Genomic DNA, 18,158 nt, shown 5'->3' with positions numbered 1-18,158 from the left:
TTCCCGTGACTGCCTCCTGCCTTCCCCAGAATCCTGGCTGCTTCCCTCAGCCTGTAAACCAGGCCCGTGTCTCCCCAGCCTGCAGCCCTCCCCCAGCTTCCCCTCCAACCCCTCCTCTCTTCCTTCCCCCACGGAACCCGGGTTTTTCTGGAGTGCCATCTGTGGCCACCCTGCCGCTCCCTCGAGGGCCTCCCGTGACACTGCGAGGACCGCCCTGCCCGACCCTCTCTTGCACTTCAGACGGTTGTCTGTTGTCCTCTTTAGCACCACTCGCCCTTCTTTACGAGACCTCACTTCCGGTTCCCCCGACTTGGCCCTCAGAAGCCAAGCTTGTGCGTTCATCTCCTTCCAGCTGGGGTTCCCTCTGGCCCTGTACTCGGCCCACCCAGTGCTGTTCCGTCGCTGTGTTCTCGCCGGCCGACATTCTTTCTTGTTGCCTCAATCACCACACAGAAATATGTGCCTCCCGGGGCGCCTGGGTGGCTCAGTTGGCTGAGTGTCCGACTTCAGCTCAGGTCATGATCTCATGGTCTGTGGGTTCGAGCCCCATGTCAGGCTCTGTGCTGACAGCTCGGAGCCTGGAGCCTGCCTCGGATTCTGTGTCTCCCTCTTTCTCTGCCCCTCCCCAGCTCATGCTGTCTCAAAATGAATAAAAAAATTAAAAAAGAAAAAGAATCATGTGCCTCCCAGGCCCGTATCTTCTGCCTGGACCCCTTCCCCGAATCCTGTCCCCCCCATGGGTGCTCTGCCAACACCCCAAATCAGCATGGCCCAAACCAAACCCAGTCCAGCCTGCCTTGCCCCTCAGACATTCCCTTGCTCCCATATTTACCAGGTCATAGGATTCCCCAGAAATACCAGTTCTGGATACCATTCCAGTCACCTGCTGCCTTCACTCTCACTGCCCTTACACAGAGGACAGCAGTGGCTTCCTGCAGGGAGCCCCTGCCTGCTTCCACTCCCAGACCTAGACCCCCACTGCCCCTCTTCACCACGTCCTCCACGACTGGATGGGCTACCCTTGTGTATGGGCTTCTTCCTTCTTTCAAATGATTTCCTGATGCTAAGTTCCTAGGAGCAAGATTCTCAGGTATCAAGCCCCTCGTTCTGTATTGACCACCTCACTTCCCAGAAGGGTTCTGCCATTTATGCCAACAGCAGTGTTTGAATGTGCCAGGTCCCCACCATTTTAGCAGTGTTATTAGCTTAACATTCATTGTGTTTCTAATTTAGTAGCGACAAAGTGTGTTTTGCAGTTCTTTGGTTTATATGTTTTCTGAACATCTTTCCTAGATACACTTTGTTCATCTGTAGAGACTTTTGAAGTTGCTCCTTTATTTGAACGAACTCTTTTGGGGCGGGGGGTAGATATTGAACCTTTTTGGTCGTATTTAACACAACGAGCTTTTCTCGTTCTAAGGAAATGTTTCTTTTTCATTCGATAGAAATTTTACAGTTTTGGGGCACCTGGGTGGCTCAGTCAGTTGAGCATCTACTTGGGCTCAGGCCATGATCTCATAGTTCATGAGTTCGAGCCCCGCGTCGGGCTCTGTGCTGACAGCTCGGAGCCTGGAGCCTGCCTCGGATTCTATGTCTCCCTCTCTCTGCCCCTCCCCTGCTCGCACACTCTCTGTCTCTCTCTCTCTCTCAAAAATAAATAAACTTAAAAAAAATTAGCTTTATATAATTGAATCTGTCAACATTTTCCTCGGTCATTTCTTTTTTAAAAAGAAACCTTTAAAGCTTTAAAACTACCAGTACTTTAAATACCAAGAAGGCAACGTGAGTGTAGGTCTTGTCCTTACAGAGAGCAGGTAGCAAAGATGGGGTGTGAAGGCGCTCGGGGGTAGAGGGAGTCAGAAAGGTCCACAGCAGCTCTGAGATGGGCAGCCACACACGGTGTAGCTTTCATAAAGCCATTGTCCTGTCTCCCTCTCGTCCTGTCACACGATTCTCTCCATAGTTCCCTCTGTGCTTACCAGGTAGCTCTCCTAGGTGCTGGCACAGCACGCAAGAGGCTGATTCAAAGTACAAATGGGGACTTTCATTAAGACACACTGCACAGGGGCATCTGGGTGGCTCAGTCGGTTAAACTCCCGACTCCTGGTTTGGGCTTAGGTCATGATCTCACTGTGAGTTCAAGCCCCGTGCTGGGCTCTGCACCTGCTTGGGATTCTCCCTCCCTCTCTCTCTCTGTCTCAAAATAAATAAACTTAAGAAGGCACAACTGCATTATTATTGAGTACTGATTTAGTAGGAATCACCACGAGAACACCATCTTTCTGTGTAATCTTGCATGAGATTAGATTTAACAACAGTAATAATACATTCGCTGAATTTTTTCATGGGGCCAGTGGACCCATAGGAAGCGTTTTCTTCTCTGCCCATAAGACACATATACGCAAGTGGAAAGAGCAGTACCATAGAACTGCTTCTATTTTATAGCCGGTTTCATTCCGAAGCACAGTTCACTGTATATGAGCAGGGCCCCTGCCAACCTCCGTCTTTACCAAAGGAATGTAATGTGGGGATTGAAGCCACGCACTACGGAACTGACGTCTTCTAGAAATACGCCCTTTTTTTTTTTTTTTTATTCTTGGGATATATTCCCATTTCAGATCTGCATGTTTTTTTATTTGCTGAAGTATTTAACACTATTTCACATTTTCTTTCAGTCTTCACAGAAAAATACTGTACCGCTAATCATGTGGATAAACTTCCTGGCCCGAGAGACTGGGTACAGATTCTCCAGGATCAAATTAAACTGGCCAGAAGAAGGTTAAAAAGAGGCTCAGGTATGAATAAGCCGTGAGAAAATAATTGCCAAAGCCCTCAATTGAAATCTTGGACGTTGTAAAATACAATTCTTTGCTCTGGGGTATTTTCACTGTCTTTTTGTCTTTTGAAGAAAAAGCTCTACCTAATGTGCTGTGGTTTCTATTTTAAAGTCTTAGGCAAATGAATTTGGAAATTCACCTGAAGATTAAATAGTAAAAATTCTGTCAGACCATTTAATTTTAACAGTATAAACGAAGAAGATGGCTAATCTTATTTGTGGCTTTATGTGTCTTATCTGTGAAACTGGGTCTCTCTTGTGTGACTTCCTTCTGTTTGCTATTTGACTTTTGTTTGTTTGGATCTGCAGGACTTTCATAAAAAATACCAGTTGCTTAAGGTAACAAAAATAACAATAACCCTCCTATCAGAAACACCACATGAAACAGATTAAGTCAAGTGTGTATTTTTCAAATCTGGCTTTGGGGATTCTGAGATTATTTTAGTTGAATTATGACTATTTGGATTTGGTCATTTGAGGCCTCAAATGACAGCCAATTTACCAGTGAAGAATCCCCTCGAGGCCAGTTTTTTGCCATCATGTAAGAATAATCATCTCTAGGAGGCCACAAACCTCTAAATACTATTTTTAAAATAAGCAATCAGGGGCACCTGGGTGGCTCAGTCCGTTAAGCGTCTGACTCTTGATTTCGGCTCAGGTCATTATCACAGTTCGTGAGTTTGAGTGTGGAGTCGGCTTGAGATTCTCTCTCTGCCTCTCTCTGCACTACCCCCCCTCCCCTGTCTCAAAATGCTTCTCTCGGAATAAAAAATAAATACAGCAAACAATTCTGATCAAACCTCAGGACACCCGGCCTGCTAAGAGCCTCCGTGTTTCTGTAGCTGGAGAACGCCCAGTTTCGGAGACGGGCTCCAGACAGGGACTGTCATACATCTGGCTGGTACAGAGGCCCGGAGAACAGCAGCACAGATGCGTGGGCCTGTGTCTCTACCAGATCCTTTATGTGAACTCACAGTGTACTAGAGCAGTGAGCGGCCTGAGTCAGCGAGCGCCCTGGGGGAGAGCTCCTGGCACAGGCTGGGAGCGCCCTTGAGGCTGCAAGACTTGGCCCCAAGGGACCAAGTGCATCTTCACTGTGAAAAACCTTACAGCTCGCTTCTGTCAAAGTAGCCGTCAGGACTTCACATACTTAGCTGTAGAGGATTTTTTTTTTTTAATTAAAATCTTCCCTTCCTCTTTTTTTTTTTTTTTAACCGTTTGCTTCCTTTTGTACTAATTGATGCTCTTTATAAAGAGCAATGGACTACTGCTTCTTGTCATTGGTGGAAACGTATTGGGTAGCCTGCGGGCAGCAAGGTGAAGCGGAGTCCAGAGATCTGGCTCTGTGGTCTCTCTGCTGTTTACCAGCCCTGGACCTCAGGCAAGTCACTCCACCCATCCAGTCCTCTGTGTCTCTCTCACGACGCAGACAGAAAAATAAAGTCTGCTTCACAGTTGTCATGAGGTTCCAGATCTGTCATATGGGAATGTCTTCATAAACAAAACGAGCATGCCCTCTGAAAACGTCTGTATTAGTGCTCGGCGGCACTGGGAGCCTCCCTGTGTCCCAGGTCAGAGGGCCGAGCGCCCCCTCTGTGCCCGGCGGGGGCCCCCCTCTGCTCCTGTTGTCCCAGCGTAACTGCTACTGATGCCCTCTTCACCCACAGAGGTTTTGGGGCTTGGGTGATAAATCATCCCCTCACCCGTCCCCTAGCTCTCTCCGTTTCTCTGCCTTCTTTTTTGTAATCTACAAATCATCACAAATAAATGCAGTGAGGTACACTGGGGAGAACAGGTCTGAATTCCCAGCTCCCGTCTGCCATTTACAAATTCCTGGGACCTTCTCTGAGCCTCAGGCTTTCCATATATATAACAAGGCTAATACCTACCCTCTTGGGTGTTTTCGGTGTCAGAATCAGACAATGTAAGTTTTGCCACTAATATAGAGCTGACGCGGAATGCTCAAAAAGTGTTCATGCCCTCCCCTCCTTCCCTCTGCCGCCCAGAACAAAGCAGAACTATTCCTTCAACCCTACCATTTCTTTTTTTAAAATGTTTTAAATGTTTATTTATTTAAGAGACAGCACGTGTGTGGGAGGGGGAGAGAGAGAGAGGCAGACAGAGAATCCCAGGCAGGCTCCTTGCTGTCAGCTCAGGCCCCGATGTGGGGCTCGACCCCACAAACCGTGAGATCATGACCTGAGCCGAAATCAAGGGTCAGTGTCTTAACCAACTGAGCCACCCAGGAGCCCCTATCCCTGCCATTTCTTAAAACCGCTACCGTCTCTTTCTCTGGAAGGTGTTGGTCAAATTTCCTCCCAAAGGGTTTGGATTCCCTGCGTTGGCTTCCCCGACCTGTTTAGAACCCATTGCATTTTGTCCTCTGGCCCCGCACCTCTACAGACGCTCTTCCTGCAGTCACCACGGAGATCAGATTCCCCTTCTGTTACACCAACACTCTGTTTGACCTGCATGTTGATTTTGACTCTGTCAGATCTCATCCTTCTTAAAGTCTCTTCCCTTGGGTTCTGGGGTTTCCCTGTCTTTGCCTCTCCTCCCGGTTCTCCCGCACTGCCTGCCATCTAATCCACGGCCTCCTCCTCCTTCGGTCTAATCCACGGTCTAAACCATGTGGTTCGCTTTCCATTCCTGGTGCTGTTCTCATTCTAAAGCCTCATCCAGGACTTGAACTGTCCCACCATCGCTGACTCACCAGTGTGCAGCTCTAGATGTGGCCATATCCCAAGACCCTAGACTTCATTCTTTGAGAATTACATCTGTTTCGTGCCCCAACCCTGATTAGACACTTCTAGCTTCCTGTCTTCCCCAAACACAACCCCTTCTACACACCCCTCCAGCACGGCATGCGGGGTCCTTGACAGGCTAGCCCCACCCTCCTCCCCCACTTCTCTTGCCAGAGGCCTGTGCCTGCCCGCCTCACCAGCGCCTCCTTACTCTGAGAAATGCTGGGCTCTCACACTCATGCTTTCCCTCTGTCCAGAAAACAGCACCTCCTCTTGTCACAGATCTTAAAGGCGACTTCCTCCTGGAGGCTTCATTGGTGGCCCCAGTGCTTTGGTCTTCTGCCAGGGTGACACTCCGGGCTCCTCCAGTGACCACGAGACCCTCAGGAGCAGAGTCTGCATCGGGGTCGTGTTTCTATCCCAAATGTCTAGAACAGCGTGTGGCACATTGCAGACACACAAGAGTGTTTGTTGAATGAGCCAACGAATCAGTCGATGAAAAAGAAGAGACGATAATCCACAACAAAAAGGTCTTATCATTTAGCTCAATCTGGTTGCATGAGATCCTGGATAATATTCTATATGTACCTTACCTGACATTCAAATATTCAAATATTTATTCCACAGGGTGGCAACATCCCCGAGCTCTGTCCCCAGGGACATGGTCCCTAGGACTCCCGGGGATGCCTGTGACCACTTACATGGTGTCCCTTAGTCCTTGGCGTCCCTTCCTTCCCCCTTCTCAAGCCTGTTTTCTCATTTCCTTGTGCACACCCCACCTCCTTAGTCCCCTCCCACTTTCCTCTCTTCCCCCTTCTTCTCCCAAAGGTTCAGAGCCGTGTGTCATGGCGGCCTGACCTCACTCAGGATAGATTAACTGAATAACACGTAGGAAGAGTAACTTCCTGCTAGTGGGTCCGTCCTCCCTTCCTATTCCACATGTCTGCTGCCTCAGCCTTACTTGCCTCACAAAGGCCCCCTATTATTATGTAAGCCTCCTTAGACTTCAGTCTCCAGGAAAGGGTTGGGGGGTGAAAGCCTTGTTTTACAGTTGAATGACAGGTGTTACAAAGATAACTGCCCAGTAGATACACAGCAACTAACCCCTTACTGAGCCCTGATGCCATGTTGGGTGCTGTGTTCTCCTCAGTTTTATATCCCAAATCAAATGTCATTTGTTAAGCCTGAATGGTGTCTTTGCTACTAAGTATTAAGTTGGTCTTGTGTTGCCTAAAATCTGCCTTGGCGATCTTGCCTGTTTGGGTATGGAAGAACTTTATTTACCTGTTGATTTGCCAGGGGAAATGGTTGAAGCCTAAGACACAAAGACGCTAAATAGGCAGGCCTGAAAGAAATCAAAAATTTGCCATAGTGATGAGACCTGAATTTAATACTCCGTGAGCCCAAAAGAGAGGAAAAGGGCCAAAGTACCCCAAGAACCAGCCACTCGACTTCCTTTGGGTTCTTCCACACACCGGTCCCAGTGATACCGCAAACTTGTAGCCGGAGGTCGGCTCGCATATTCCTGGACCCCTGCCTAGGGTCCACAGAAGCTGCCTGGTGTCGGCCTGCTCCACAGGGTGGAATGTGAAACATGCCTGGAACAACTTGGGAGCTTGAGGGAAAAGAAGTGTACAAATCCAGAGTACGGAGTCTACTGGTTCAGGTACCGCAGGGTGAGCTCGGAGAAAGGAAGAGGGCTTTGGGCTCCAGAACACGTGCCTCTCGCTGAGGAGATGATTACAAGTCCCTAGGGGACCTGAAAAGTCTAGGTTTGAAGAGAAACCTCTGAAGGGAGAAGACATGAAAAGTAGAGAGAATACTGAGTATATATGGAGTGCACTGCGGAAGGCTGGTCTCAGACACATAGAAACAGCCTTCCTGGTGTTAAAAGGAAAACCAGAGGCCCAAAATGGAGTCTCTTGTGCTAGGTCACATCACCAGACTGCACTTTCAACCTCCTCCAGAAATGTAGTTTGAACTGGTCATTGAGGAATCTTCTGTTTGTCCCAGAGGAAGGTGGCCTTACCCGAAATAATCGTGTTTTCTCTTGATGACTTCCTTGTCCCATCTTCTAAAACCTTCCAGTCTGCTGGAGCTCCCTTCTGCCTGCCGGAGGGGACGCTGCCTGATTCATGAATCACTTGGTAAAGCTAACTCGATCTTCACATTTACCCAGTTGAATTGTTTTTAACGCTGGAAATGGGCCACATGACTAAAATGGGAAGTTTGGCTTAAATTTTGTTTCCTCTTTGTGAGGTATTCTGGAAACCTCTTTGACGCATAGTTTCTATACCATACTTTTTTTTTTTTTTTGAAGTTTATTTATTTTGAGAGAGAATGAGAGCAAGCAAGGGAGGGCAGAGAGAGGGGGACAGAGGATCTGAAGCGGGCTCTGTGCTGAGAGCAGAGAGCCCGATACGAGGCTTGAACTCATGAACCGTGAGGTCGTGACCTGAGCCAAAGTCAGGAGTTGGATTCTTAACGGACTATACCATTCATTTTTTAACAAAGAGAGGGAAAGATCCATGTATAAAAGCTGGTTGGAAAAAAAGTTAATCCTGATATAAATTTGTGTTTGATAAATTAAAAACAACTGTGTTTCCTCATACTCTATCTTTTATACATAACCACACCTTTTTTTGTTTTTCCTACTGCTAGATGCAAAGACCAATTACTGTGAGCTCTGGAATCCATTCCCTTCCATGCTTCCCCCCAGTGAACACATGTGCACACAGTGGGGACGTCCCTCCACATTCCTGGTTCTCTTTCCCACAGACTGGCCACTGAACACATTTCTTAACCATCCAGCATTTATATTAGTAATTCACATGACACACACATCTCACACACACGTGCCTGTCTGTGCCCAGCGGGATCCCAACCGTAGACCCTTCCCTTCCTGCGGGAGCACCCTGGTCTTTGGTCATCATCGTATTCGATTCGGGACATTTTCACGTCTGACCACTGATCTGCCTAGATTTTTGTGATTGGTGCCTTGGCACTTCTCCTCTGCCTTTTCGGCAGGTTCCTTGTGCATCTGAGAAGGTGGAGGTGGCTGGAGGACAAAAGTAGCCCTGAAGTACAGACCCAGCTAGACCAGATGTCAGCCTATCAGCAGTGACCGGCCACATAGGCTCTATTGCCTGATTTTGTCAAATTCTATTACACTAAAGTCTCCTCAAGCGGCTTCAAAGTGGGACCCTTGCAGATTGAGACTAGAGCCACTCGCCTTTCCTTCCTGAGGCTGATAGGAACGGAGAGGCCGACATCAATGACGTTGCTCCCTCTCGTGTTTTTTGTCTTGATTACTCAGTCCAAACGATAACAACAAACAGTGTCTCATAGATGTTCCCACAGCTTCAACCTTATTTATCATATTTGGCTCAATTCCTGGAATTAGGGACAGACATTAACTGGGCAAGCTAATCAACTCAGTGCTCGAGGAAGCCCAAACTGCCTCTAGGAAGAAGTGCTCCATACAGATTTGAGAGGTTGTTGTGCAAACCCAAAGAGAAATTCATTTGGGGCTCCCATCACATGTAATAATTTTTTTCTGTAACTGGAATGATTCCTTTCCCGGTGTGGATTTTTATCATTTTCATTGCATTATTTCCTCAGAGCTGAAATCACAATTTTTTATTTGTGTTAGATCTAAGAGTAAAACTGTCACTGCTATTAAATTTTTATTGGACTTGCTCAATCTTTTCTAAATTTCACAACTTGACTGTCACCGGGGAAGAAAGACCGTGAGCTTGTGGTTACAGACAGATGTTATAATTAAATTTCAGTAACACAGCCACGTTCTTCATCCGTGACACTTGGCCCCGTGCGTGCAGCTAACATACACTAATTTACATATAATAATTTGTCTGTTTTTCGGATGCATATGTTCTGTTTTTGCTAAAGCCCAGAATTGCATAGGCCTGGGTTATGAAAGTGGGGATAACGGAGTTACAAAGGGAAGGGCTTTGTTATAACTACATAGAAAGTCATTTTACGTGTAAAGTAGAGAAAGTTACTGAAGTAGAAAATGAACTAGAAGTTGAAGATTTAAAGAAAAAAAAAAGCTCATAGGGATGCATAGGGACATACATTTGGATTATTAACAGCAAAGAGGGAGATTAAGAGCCCAGGCATGGACCTGACTCACAGCCGGGATGGCGTCACTCACTGGCTGTATTCCCTTAGTCTCTCTCTCTCTCTCTCTCTTTTTTTTTTTTTAAGTTTATTTATTGGTTTTCGTAATCTCTATACCCAGCGTGGGGCTCGAACCCACAACCCCGAGAGGCAGAGTTGCACGCCCCACCAAGCCAGCCGGGTGCTCCAGATTACCTTAGCCTCTTAGCCTCTCTCTATCCCAGTTCCGTTTGCTCAAATGGGCATAAAAACAACTACCCCCCCCACCCCTTTGTAGGGTTTTCTAAGAGTTAAATGACGCGATATACGTAAATTGCTCAGTAAACGGTAAACATCTAATAAGCGGTGGTGCCAGTCGTTGCTATTATTATTACTGAAGACTTTTTAAAATCCTAGACAACTCATCCAGAGAGGAACGCTGTTAACATTTTAGTATGTCCTGTACTTCATCGATAAGCCTATTTTAAAGTGTTTAATCTTTTCCATCTGTCCTAGCGCTTGAGTCGAATGTCTTACGTTATTAAATATTCACCTACAACATCATTTTAGAGGGGAAGAGTAGACACGCTTCTCCAGCCCAAGCTGGTCTCGACTGTGGTGTCTCCGCTGGGCATTTTCTTTGCGGTGGACGTAGCAGGTCAGCAGACAATGGTGTGCAGCAATCCGAGGACAAGGTGTTAGAGAACGAAGTGGAGTCGAAATCTTTGAACGTCTCTGACCCCCTGATTGTGTTCAGAGCCACAGCGATAAAAACAGGGGCATGGTATTCCCTTCCCACCAACTCAGCATTACAGCCCGGTGGCACAGGGCAGCCCCACGTGGCTGGCCCCACGCGCGCGTGTGCCGCGGCGGGAAGGTGGCCGGGAGGGGAAGCCAGCCCCGGGATGGAGGGAGCAGTTGCCGAAATTCTCCACGTGGCCGTAACGACATGTTCTGACCTGTCCACAGCATCTGCCCAGAGACTGACGGGCCCCATCGGTTATCAGGAGACAAACAAGCGCTTTCTTTTTTACACGTAGCGGAAGGTTTTCTCTGACTGAGGATCTGCCTTTGGAAAACCCTTAAGGAGATTAAAACACAGCAGACGTGAGCAAAGGTTTGCATTTTGAAACAGAGACGTGACAAAGCTTTTGAAGATACACTTATTCCTTCTGACTTTCTCTATGACTAAATTGATGCCAATTTCCAGTCATCTCCGAAGAAGGGCTGATTCTCAGGATTTCCTGAGCCTCGCTCGCGGGGATGGTTAGGGTGGTTCTGGGGATGGCCGGGGAAAATTCTGCCACAGCGATTCACCGACCTCTGTGCCTTTGATGATCATATTTGAACAATTCACCCCGGATTCTGAGCGAAGATTTTAAGTCCATGCAAACAAGTGAAAATGAACTGAAATCGTCAATGATTGATAGAATAAGGTCACAAGATAGCAAAAAAAAAAAAAAAAAAAATGCAAGAGCAAACCTATCATTATCTTAAAAAAATGTTTGATTTAAATAATGGTACTAAAATCTGTAACGCGAACCAACAGACGCCGAAAAGGGGAAAGAAAGTTGAGCGTATGCATACTGGAATTTTTAAATTGTATTACTGTATTCCGTAAAATCAACGCGCTCCCCAAAACTGACGAGATTTGTGTTTTCTGTTTGCCACCAGCAGAGGCAGCGGACGGTGATGAGAGACTGGACGGCATCTCTCTACCGCCAACAGGTAAAACACATTTCCATTTCCAACACCCACTGGAAAATACAGCCCCTGAAAACACTGGCATTGAAAATGTGCGTAACGTCAGAGGTGCAGAGGCTTGAGCAGACTGCTCCTGGCCCCGGCCCTGAGAATCAGAGCTTCTCAGTGCCTTGTGCTCAGAGATATTTTTACATTGAGTATGAAAACTCCTTTTGCCTCACGCCCTGTCTCCTAGTCTCAAAAACCTCAGAACAGCAAGCCCTAAGACCTTGGTGTCACAACATGTGCCTCCCCAAACCTGCCGCCGTTGAAAGTACTTTAACAGGAAATGATATTTCTTTTTAGAACAAGGATCACCAGTTCTGTGGTGAAATTCATGTCCGTTCTGTCCCCGTCCACTGCCCCCACCCCAAAAGGGTTTTGAGAGGCAGTCAGTCATTGCTCTCCTTATAACGGGCACCTGACGAATACGGGTGTTTTAAGCGAGTGACTGAAGCAGCCAGTCCGTCTAGCGCGGGTGCACATTCCTAGAACCCGAACCAGATCAGCCATAGAACATGGTAAGCCATAGACATAATTCCAGGTTCGTATCCTTTGTGACCCTGGCCTCCTGCCTCTGCGTTGGTTCCTCCCCAAGAGCCCAAGAGACGGGATCTGATCAGTTTGCCAGATGATAATTTATTCCCTCAGTAGTTGTGGGGGCTCTTTATTGACTGCCCTCACGAGACTACCTGGAGATTCTCTGCCCACCAAACCCAGACACCCCCCAAAAACCCTCTAAGTGAAAATGCTCAATTCCAGATTTGGGGTGGCAAGTTTTAAATAAAATTCGGCAAATCTCAGTACAGTAGCCAGTCTGTGTAGGAACTCGGCTAGGTCACCTGTTCCTTGATGGCACTTGTCCCGGGATGGCAAGGAAAGCAGAGCTCGCAGGTAGGACAGACACGGGTGAGCGAGCCTCAGAACGATGAGAAAGCTCAACCGTGCGAACGATGCAGAACCTTCTCGGTCACCGCGTAGCTAAGCAACAGATCGATGGACAAACAAATGAAATGAGCCTCCTGGTGCAAAAAGGACCTGCTTATATCAAGTTCTTCCCATATACGGCCATCTCCTTGTTGGGCTCTGTTTCCACATTTATGAATTAAGATAATTGAAATGCATGATCTCTATTGTTCCTTCCCATCGTGTCCTCGTCTGTCAGGACAACTCGGGTTAGCCTTGTTCTTATCACACCTGGCCCCCTCCCGGCAGATGCAGGAAATATTACTATCCGTAAGGAAATTGTGCATTTCGGGAGGCAGACTTCCTCCCCCGGCTGCCCCAGCCCCGCTGGCCCCGGGGCATTTGGGCCGCCCGTCCTCACTGTCTTCTGACACCCTGGACTTTTGCTGTTATTGAAAGTACTACTATAATCACTTGAAAACCATTCCCCTTGAAATAATACCTTTGCATTTTCCTGTCCGAAGATGGAGGCAGAGAGATGTTTCAGATGAGGAAATTGAACACGGGATGGTAGAACCACCTCATGGAACTGAAAAGAATGTGAAGGAATCTGAGAAAGAAGGAACGTTAGAGATCATCTAGTCCCATCCCTTCTTTTTAGCCAGTCCTTTTATTTTACAGGTAAAAAAGCCTGAGGCCCAGAAACACTAAATGACTGTCTCAAGGTCTCACAGCTGGTTGGTGGCTGGGCCGGAGCCCAGGCCTCTCGACTTCCAGCCATTACACCGCATAGCTTTCTCATACCTAAGCCAAAGCCAGCTTTTCTCCGCATGTTTCTTAAAGATCCTAAGAGCTGATGGATGTACTAATCCCTTTAGGATTCCATTCCAGTGTCTGTCTCCACCGTTAGAATGTCCGTCGTTAAGTCTGCCCGAAATCCTCCTGCAGTTTAAACTCAATGAATGACCGGAGTCAGTGATGAGACTAGCGTGTCTTGATGGGCCCTGAAGTAAAACCCCGGGTCTGGGCAGCGTCTTTGAACACAGCGCCACTTCGGACCCTTCCCTCGCGTGTGCCCTAACGAGGCTGCCCCAGAGGTGAAGTCCACCCTTCTTGCACGTGCGAGACTCCCCGGCCAGACTTTCCTGATCTGCTCGATCTGAGCTGGCAGCGGTCGGTCCTGTTTCTAAAGATCTAACAACGCCTTTATTACCTTTTAAGGTCTTTTTCCTCTTCCCAAACCCACGTGTGTTGGGGAGGGGCGGGGAGAGGGGAGTAAATCCTTAAGCGTTTGCAAGAACCGGGATTGAGCAGGTCAGGGGGGGACAGTCAGGCAGTCCAGGGACATTCGCGTCCATCCATTACAGGCAAGCAGCCTTCCGTCTGTCTAGCTTCCACAAGAGCGCCTATGGCTTTTGCAGCGGAAAAACGTAGTTTCTTCGTTTCTTTGCCCTCACGCCCCTGCCGGTAAGTGCGTGTGAGCAGCTCGCAGGAACTCGCACTGTTGGGTCCTGGGCACAAACGCCTGCCCTCGGGGAGCCCCCCGTCCCGGGCGGCAGGCCGGGTGTTGGAGGGCACTCTGGCAACCGCGAGAAAGCGCCCGGGATGGGCGAACACTTTGTGTTGGGGGAAAAAAAAAATCAGTAAAGAGCAAGTGAAATCGAAGCAGTGCTTTCTAAAATTTACAAAGGGGGCTTCTCATTTGGAGATAGGGTAGAGCAAGCCCCCCACCCCCCAGGCCGAGCCCAGCGGTGTTTGTCACGAATTGGCAGTCTTTTACATACTTTCAAAGAAGTAACAAAAGTACAAGGAAGAAAACAGAAATTAACTTTCCCACTCAGAGACGACCATTACTGGGTGTTTTCCCCCAGACTTTTCTCTAAATTTATTTATTTACACAGTTGGAGATCAAGTAGATAAAATTTTCTTTTCTGGGTGGTGTTGTTTTTTTTTTTTTTTTTTAACCTAACGAGCATTTTCCATTTTTCACACATCTTCATACACGTTACCTTAATAGCTGCATCATGATCTCTGTTACAGGGAAACTGTATTTTGTGTAGCCATTGTCTCTTCCTGGACAATATGTGGACATACTCCAGTAGTAACACACATTCACGGACTTCCCTGTAAAAGTCATCATTACAAATTTCTAAAACGGCTCGCGTAGCACAACTAACTAAAGCCTTGGCTGAGAACTTAGGGATTTAAATATGAAACAGAGGCTTCCTCGGGGCGCCTGGGTGGCCCCGTCAGTTAAGCCTCCGACTTCGGCTCAGGTCACGATCTCACGGTTCCCGAGTTCCAGCCCCGCATCGGGCTCTGTGCTGACCGCTCCGAGCCTGGAGCCTGGAGCCTGCTTCGGATGCTGTGTCTCCCTCTCTCTCTGCCTCTCCCCTGCTCGCGCTCTGTCTCTGTCTCTCAAAAAGCGACTAAACGTTAAAAACAGAAAAGAAACCGAGGCTTCCTCGGCCAGGTCCTCTCCCCACCTGGCGCCCTCACCTCTAGCCCTGTCGCAGAAAACTGTGCAGCTCTTCTTTGGAGAAGTGCCCCCCCCCCCTTCGTTGTCTTGTCTGTGTCATAGGTAGTGTATTTGACACCAGGAGAGAAAACACGGAAGACACAGAGCCAGATGTCACTGCCCAGGCTTCCCTTTTAGTGACAGTGTCCATGAGCACACGTGACTCTCCCGTTTGAATCCCCTCAAAGATCCACGTAGCATTTCAGGTTACTTCCTGCCAAGTGTGGGTGTTCTGTGAATCTTTCCCGTCATACCTGAAAAGTTGTCACCTACTTTCTTCATAGTATGTGATCATCAAGCCTCCAATTTTCCCTAAGAGTTTTAGAAATCGTTTTTAAGAGTTGACTCATGCATTCCCTCTTAGAAGTCCAGCGTATGATCCAGTCAGTTCATTGTTCACTAAAAGGCAGCCCTCTCTTCTCTGTTCTTTTCCTCATAAGCTCAAGGTGAATATATAGAGTTCTGACACATATTTATTTTAATGTGCACTGCGTAGATGCAGCCTACAGGAGAAGAGCTCTTCTCGGCACTGAGGGAGCAGTTGGGAAGGCCAACGTCAATTAGGCCTTCAGCGGCCCGGAAGATGAAACCGTTGATGGGGGAGATAAGCTAGCTCTGCCCTATTAGACAAAATCATCTGTGACATCAGTTCCTCCAAAAATAGCCACTTGTAACTGAGTAAGTGCAAATGAGCTATGAGTTCCTAGGGAAGAAAAACCTTTCGCGTGGGTCGTATCAACACAGTGACAAAATGACTAGTTAAAAGGCGAGACGCTCGGGGCACCTGAGGGGCCCAGTCGGTTAAGTGTCCGACTTGGGCTCAGGTCACGATCTCACGGTTCGTGAGTTCGAGCCCCGCGTCGGGCTCTGGGCCGACAGCTCGGAGCCTGGAACCTGCTTTGGATTCTGGGCCTCCCCCCCCCCCCCCTGCCCCTCCCCCGCTCATGCTCTCTCAAAAATAAACATAAAAAAAAAAAAATGAAAAGGCAAGAAACTCAAAGTAACCGGTGACCGACATGATACGTAACAACTGTTTTCACAGATGGCCTAAACTGAGCCGTCGGTGTCTTGGCGTGGTGTGGCAGCCAGCCACAAATGTCCTTAAAATTACATACTTTATTTTCCCGGTACACCTGCCTTCCGCTTCATATGAAACCAACATACGAAAATATGGGTTTATACTAAAGCGCTCTCTTGCCGTGTGGGTATCTGTGGTACAGAAATATTTACCTCCAGGTTCCCTTCTCCAAAAAGATGGTGACTCTAAGCCGTTTTCCTCACAAACACTGCGTGTAGACCTCATTCACTGTATAAAGCCAACTCCCGTGAAATCTTTAGCACTTGACCCAGAGGCCAAATAGTTGGCTGCAAAGAAACTTGGACGGTAGAAATGCCAAAGCAGAGGGGGAGAAATTGTTGTGCTGACCGTTACCTGCCTTTGCCTAGCACCGGAACCAAGTCAGAGGGGGAGAGCTCAGAGTTACTGTAGAGGCGCCCTGTCCGAGGCACTTGCGCCCCATCGCACTGAACCTGAGCCAGGAGGGGGCCCCGGGCCGAGTCGGTGGTCCACTGACGACCAGCTCATCAACCGGAGGGAGACGGTTGGAGGCGTCCCTGAAATGTGACGACACTGCTTCTCGGTGCGGCTTGTGGACTCAGCCCAACCGCCAGACAGCTCCCTCTCCCGTCTGTGCGTCTCCTGTCTTATTCCTGAGGCGGGGAGGAAGGTCCCGAGAAACCGTTGCCACCACATCCCAGGGTTATTAGCCTTTTACGTTTTAGGCCGGTGAGCAGCCCCTTCCCTGAGACCGGTCCTAACGGACCACTGCACACCAGGGCTCTTGTTTTCCTGCAGCTTAGGTTTGGGAATTTGTCCTCTGCCCCTCGGAAGGAAATACTGCTCAAGGGAACTGGAAAGATTAATTAGTGACCTTTCCACTCTATTACAGTTAGATGAGTGCGTTGCTAATGCAGGTAGAAACATTTACCTTACAACTGTGGGATCTGTTAATTATACATCGTGAACCTTCCAAAGCCCTTCCTTCCAAGACGGGGCGACAGCTTGGAGGTTTCGATACTTGAGGAGGAGTAGGGATTGTTCAGCTCACAAATACGTGCAGTGCGTCCACAGATGGGAGCCACGTACTCACAAAACCGCACCAGTGAAATCCCATTTTGTGCACTCGAAGTGTGTTTGTGTTTACTTACTGTGACTACTGTTCAGACTTTATTCAGAAATCCTTTTTATAGGCTTTCTTAGTAAAAAGAAAAATTCCATATCTACGGATAATGTCTCAATCTTCTGTATATATGTTTTATTAATATGTAAATATTTAGATTTTTTAAAATTACTATGTTCTTTAAAAAAAAAAATTCAACACAAGGCTAGTTGTGAAAATGGTGTATAATGTTGTGTTGTGATATCAATTCCCAAGATGCTCTTTATGTCCGTTCCAGAAGAATACAATAAATTACTTTAATCGAACATGCCTGTGTTCCGTGCCTGTGTGCCAGTCCTGTGTTTATGGAGTCAGTGCTAACGACTAATTAAAAGGTATTTATTAATACTCTGGTGGTCTTACGCAGAAAGTTGTATCTCCTTAGGAAGTTAATTTTTTAAAAATAAAGAAACAAACTAGATAGCCATCAGGAAGAGCGGCTTCAAATCAAGAAAGTCGCAGGCGCCGCCTGGGAGTCAGATCACTGTCTGCCTCAAGTCCCACAGTAACACTTGAGCATTAAGCGCTGATAGAATTGAAGCCTAATTTTAAATGAATTAGGTAGCTTTATAATCTTCACTTAAAAGGTTAAGCCCTGCTTCTATGGAAACAACACATCAGAAGGACAAATCAATCTTCTTTAATGCAAAGTGGCTGGTAAAACGTAATTGCTTTAGTCCCCTCTCTGAACACGGGAGGGCGCTGCTCCTCACTGGGCGCCCGCCCCACCCCCACCCCGCAGGCATTCCCAGCACCCCTCCCCCCCCGCCACCGCCCCCCCTGCCTGGAGCACCCCTGGCCTGGAACACCTTCGGCTGGTCTGCCGGTTCTCTGGGGGCCTCGCTTGGGAAGGCCTGAGCTGTTCCCGCTTCAGGAGAAAGCCACTGGACGGCTGGTGAGGAGGCCGCGCGGTGAGGTGCTCCCAAAAGGCCAGGACGCCCTCGATCCCTCACGTTCGGGCGTCATCCAACTGACAGCCCTAAAGGGCTCCCTCCAGTGCAGCGTGAGGGGGCCCGGGGTACCACAGGAGGCTGCCCCGGCAGGGGGCTGTCCTGTCCCCGCAGACCAGAGCC

At 48.1% G+C, this 18,158-nt stretch overlaps 1 protein-coding gene across 9 annotated transcripts in view; it reads left to right on the top strand.

Annotated features, from left to right (window-relative positions):
- The window catches only part of BEND7 (BEN domain containing 7), an 82,573-nt gene extending 65,222 nt beyond the window's left edge, over window positions 1-17,351 (top strand). For 4 of the 9 annotated variants that reach the window (XM_043563522.1, XM_043563527.1, XM_043563524.1 and 1 more), the window contains 4 exons: window positions 2,676-2,795; window positions 11,374-11,427; window positions 13,716-13,815; window positions 16,313-17,351. In XM_043563522.1, coding sequence (XP_043419457.1) covers window positions 2,676-2,795; window positions 11,374-11,427; window positions 13,716-13,815; window positions 16,313-16,355 — 317 coding nt within the window. In that variant the 3' untranslated portion in view covers window positions 16,356-17,351. Of the gene's footprint in view, window positions 1-2,675; window positions 2,796-11,373; window positions 11,428-12,872; window positions 14,520-16,312 lie in introns of those variants that run through there. The other 5 variants (XM_043563523.1, XM_043563525.1, XM_043563526.1 and 2 more) reach the window with 5 other exon arrangements.
- Window positions 17,352-18,158: the final 807 nt, after the last annotated feature.

Source organism: Prionailurus bengalensis, chromosome B4 (genome assembly GCF_016509475.1).
Source record: "Prionailurus bengalensis isolate Pbe53 chromosome B4, Fcat_Pben_1.1_paternal_pri, whole genome shotgun sequence".
Classification (NCBI taxonomy): Eukaryota; Metazoa; Chordata; class Mammalia; order Carnivora; family Felidae; genus Prionailurus; species Prionailurus bengalensis.
The sequence above is the reverse complement of the archived record's forward strand: the minus strand, read 5'-3'. Positions and strand labels throughout refer to the sequence as shown.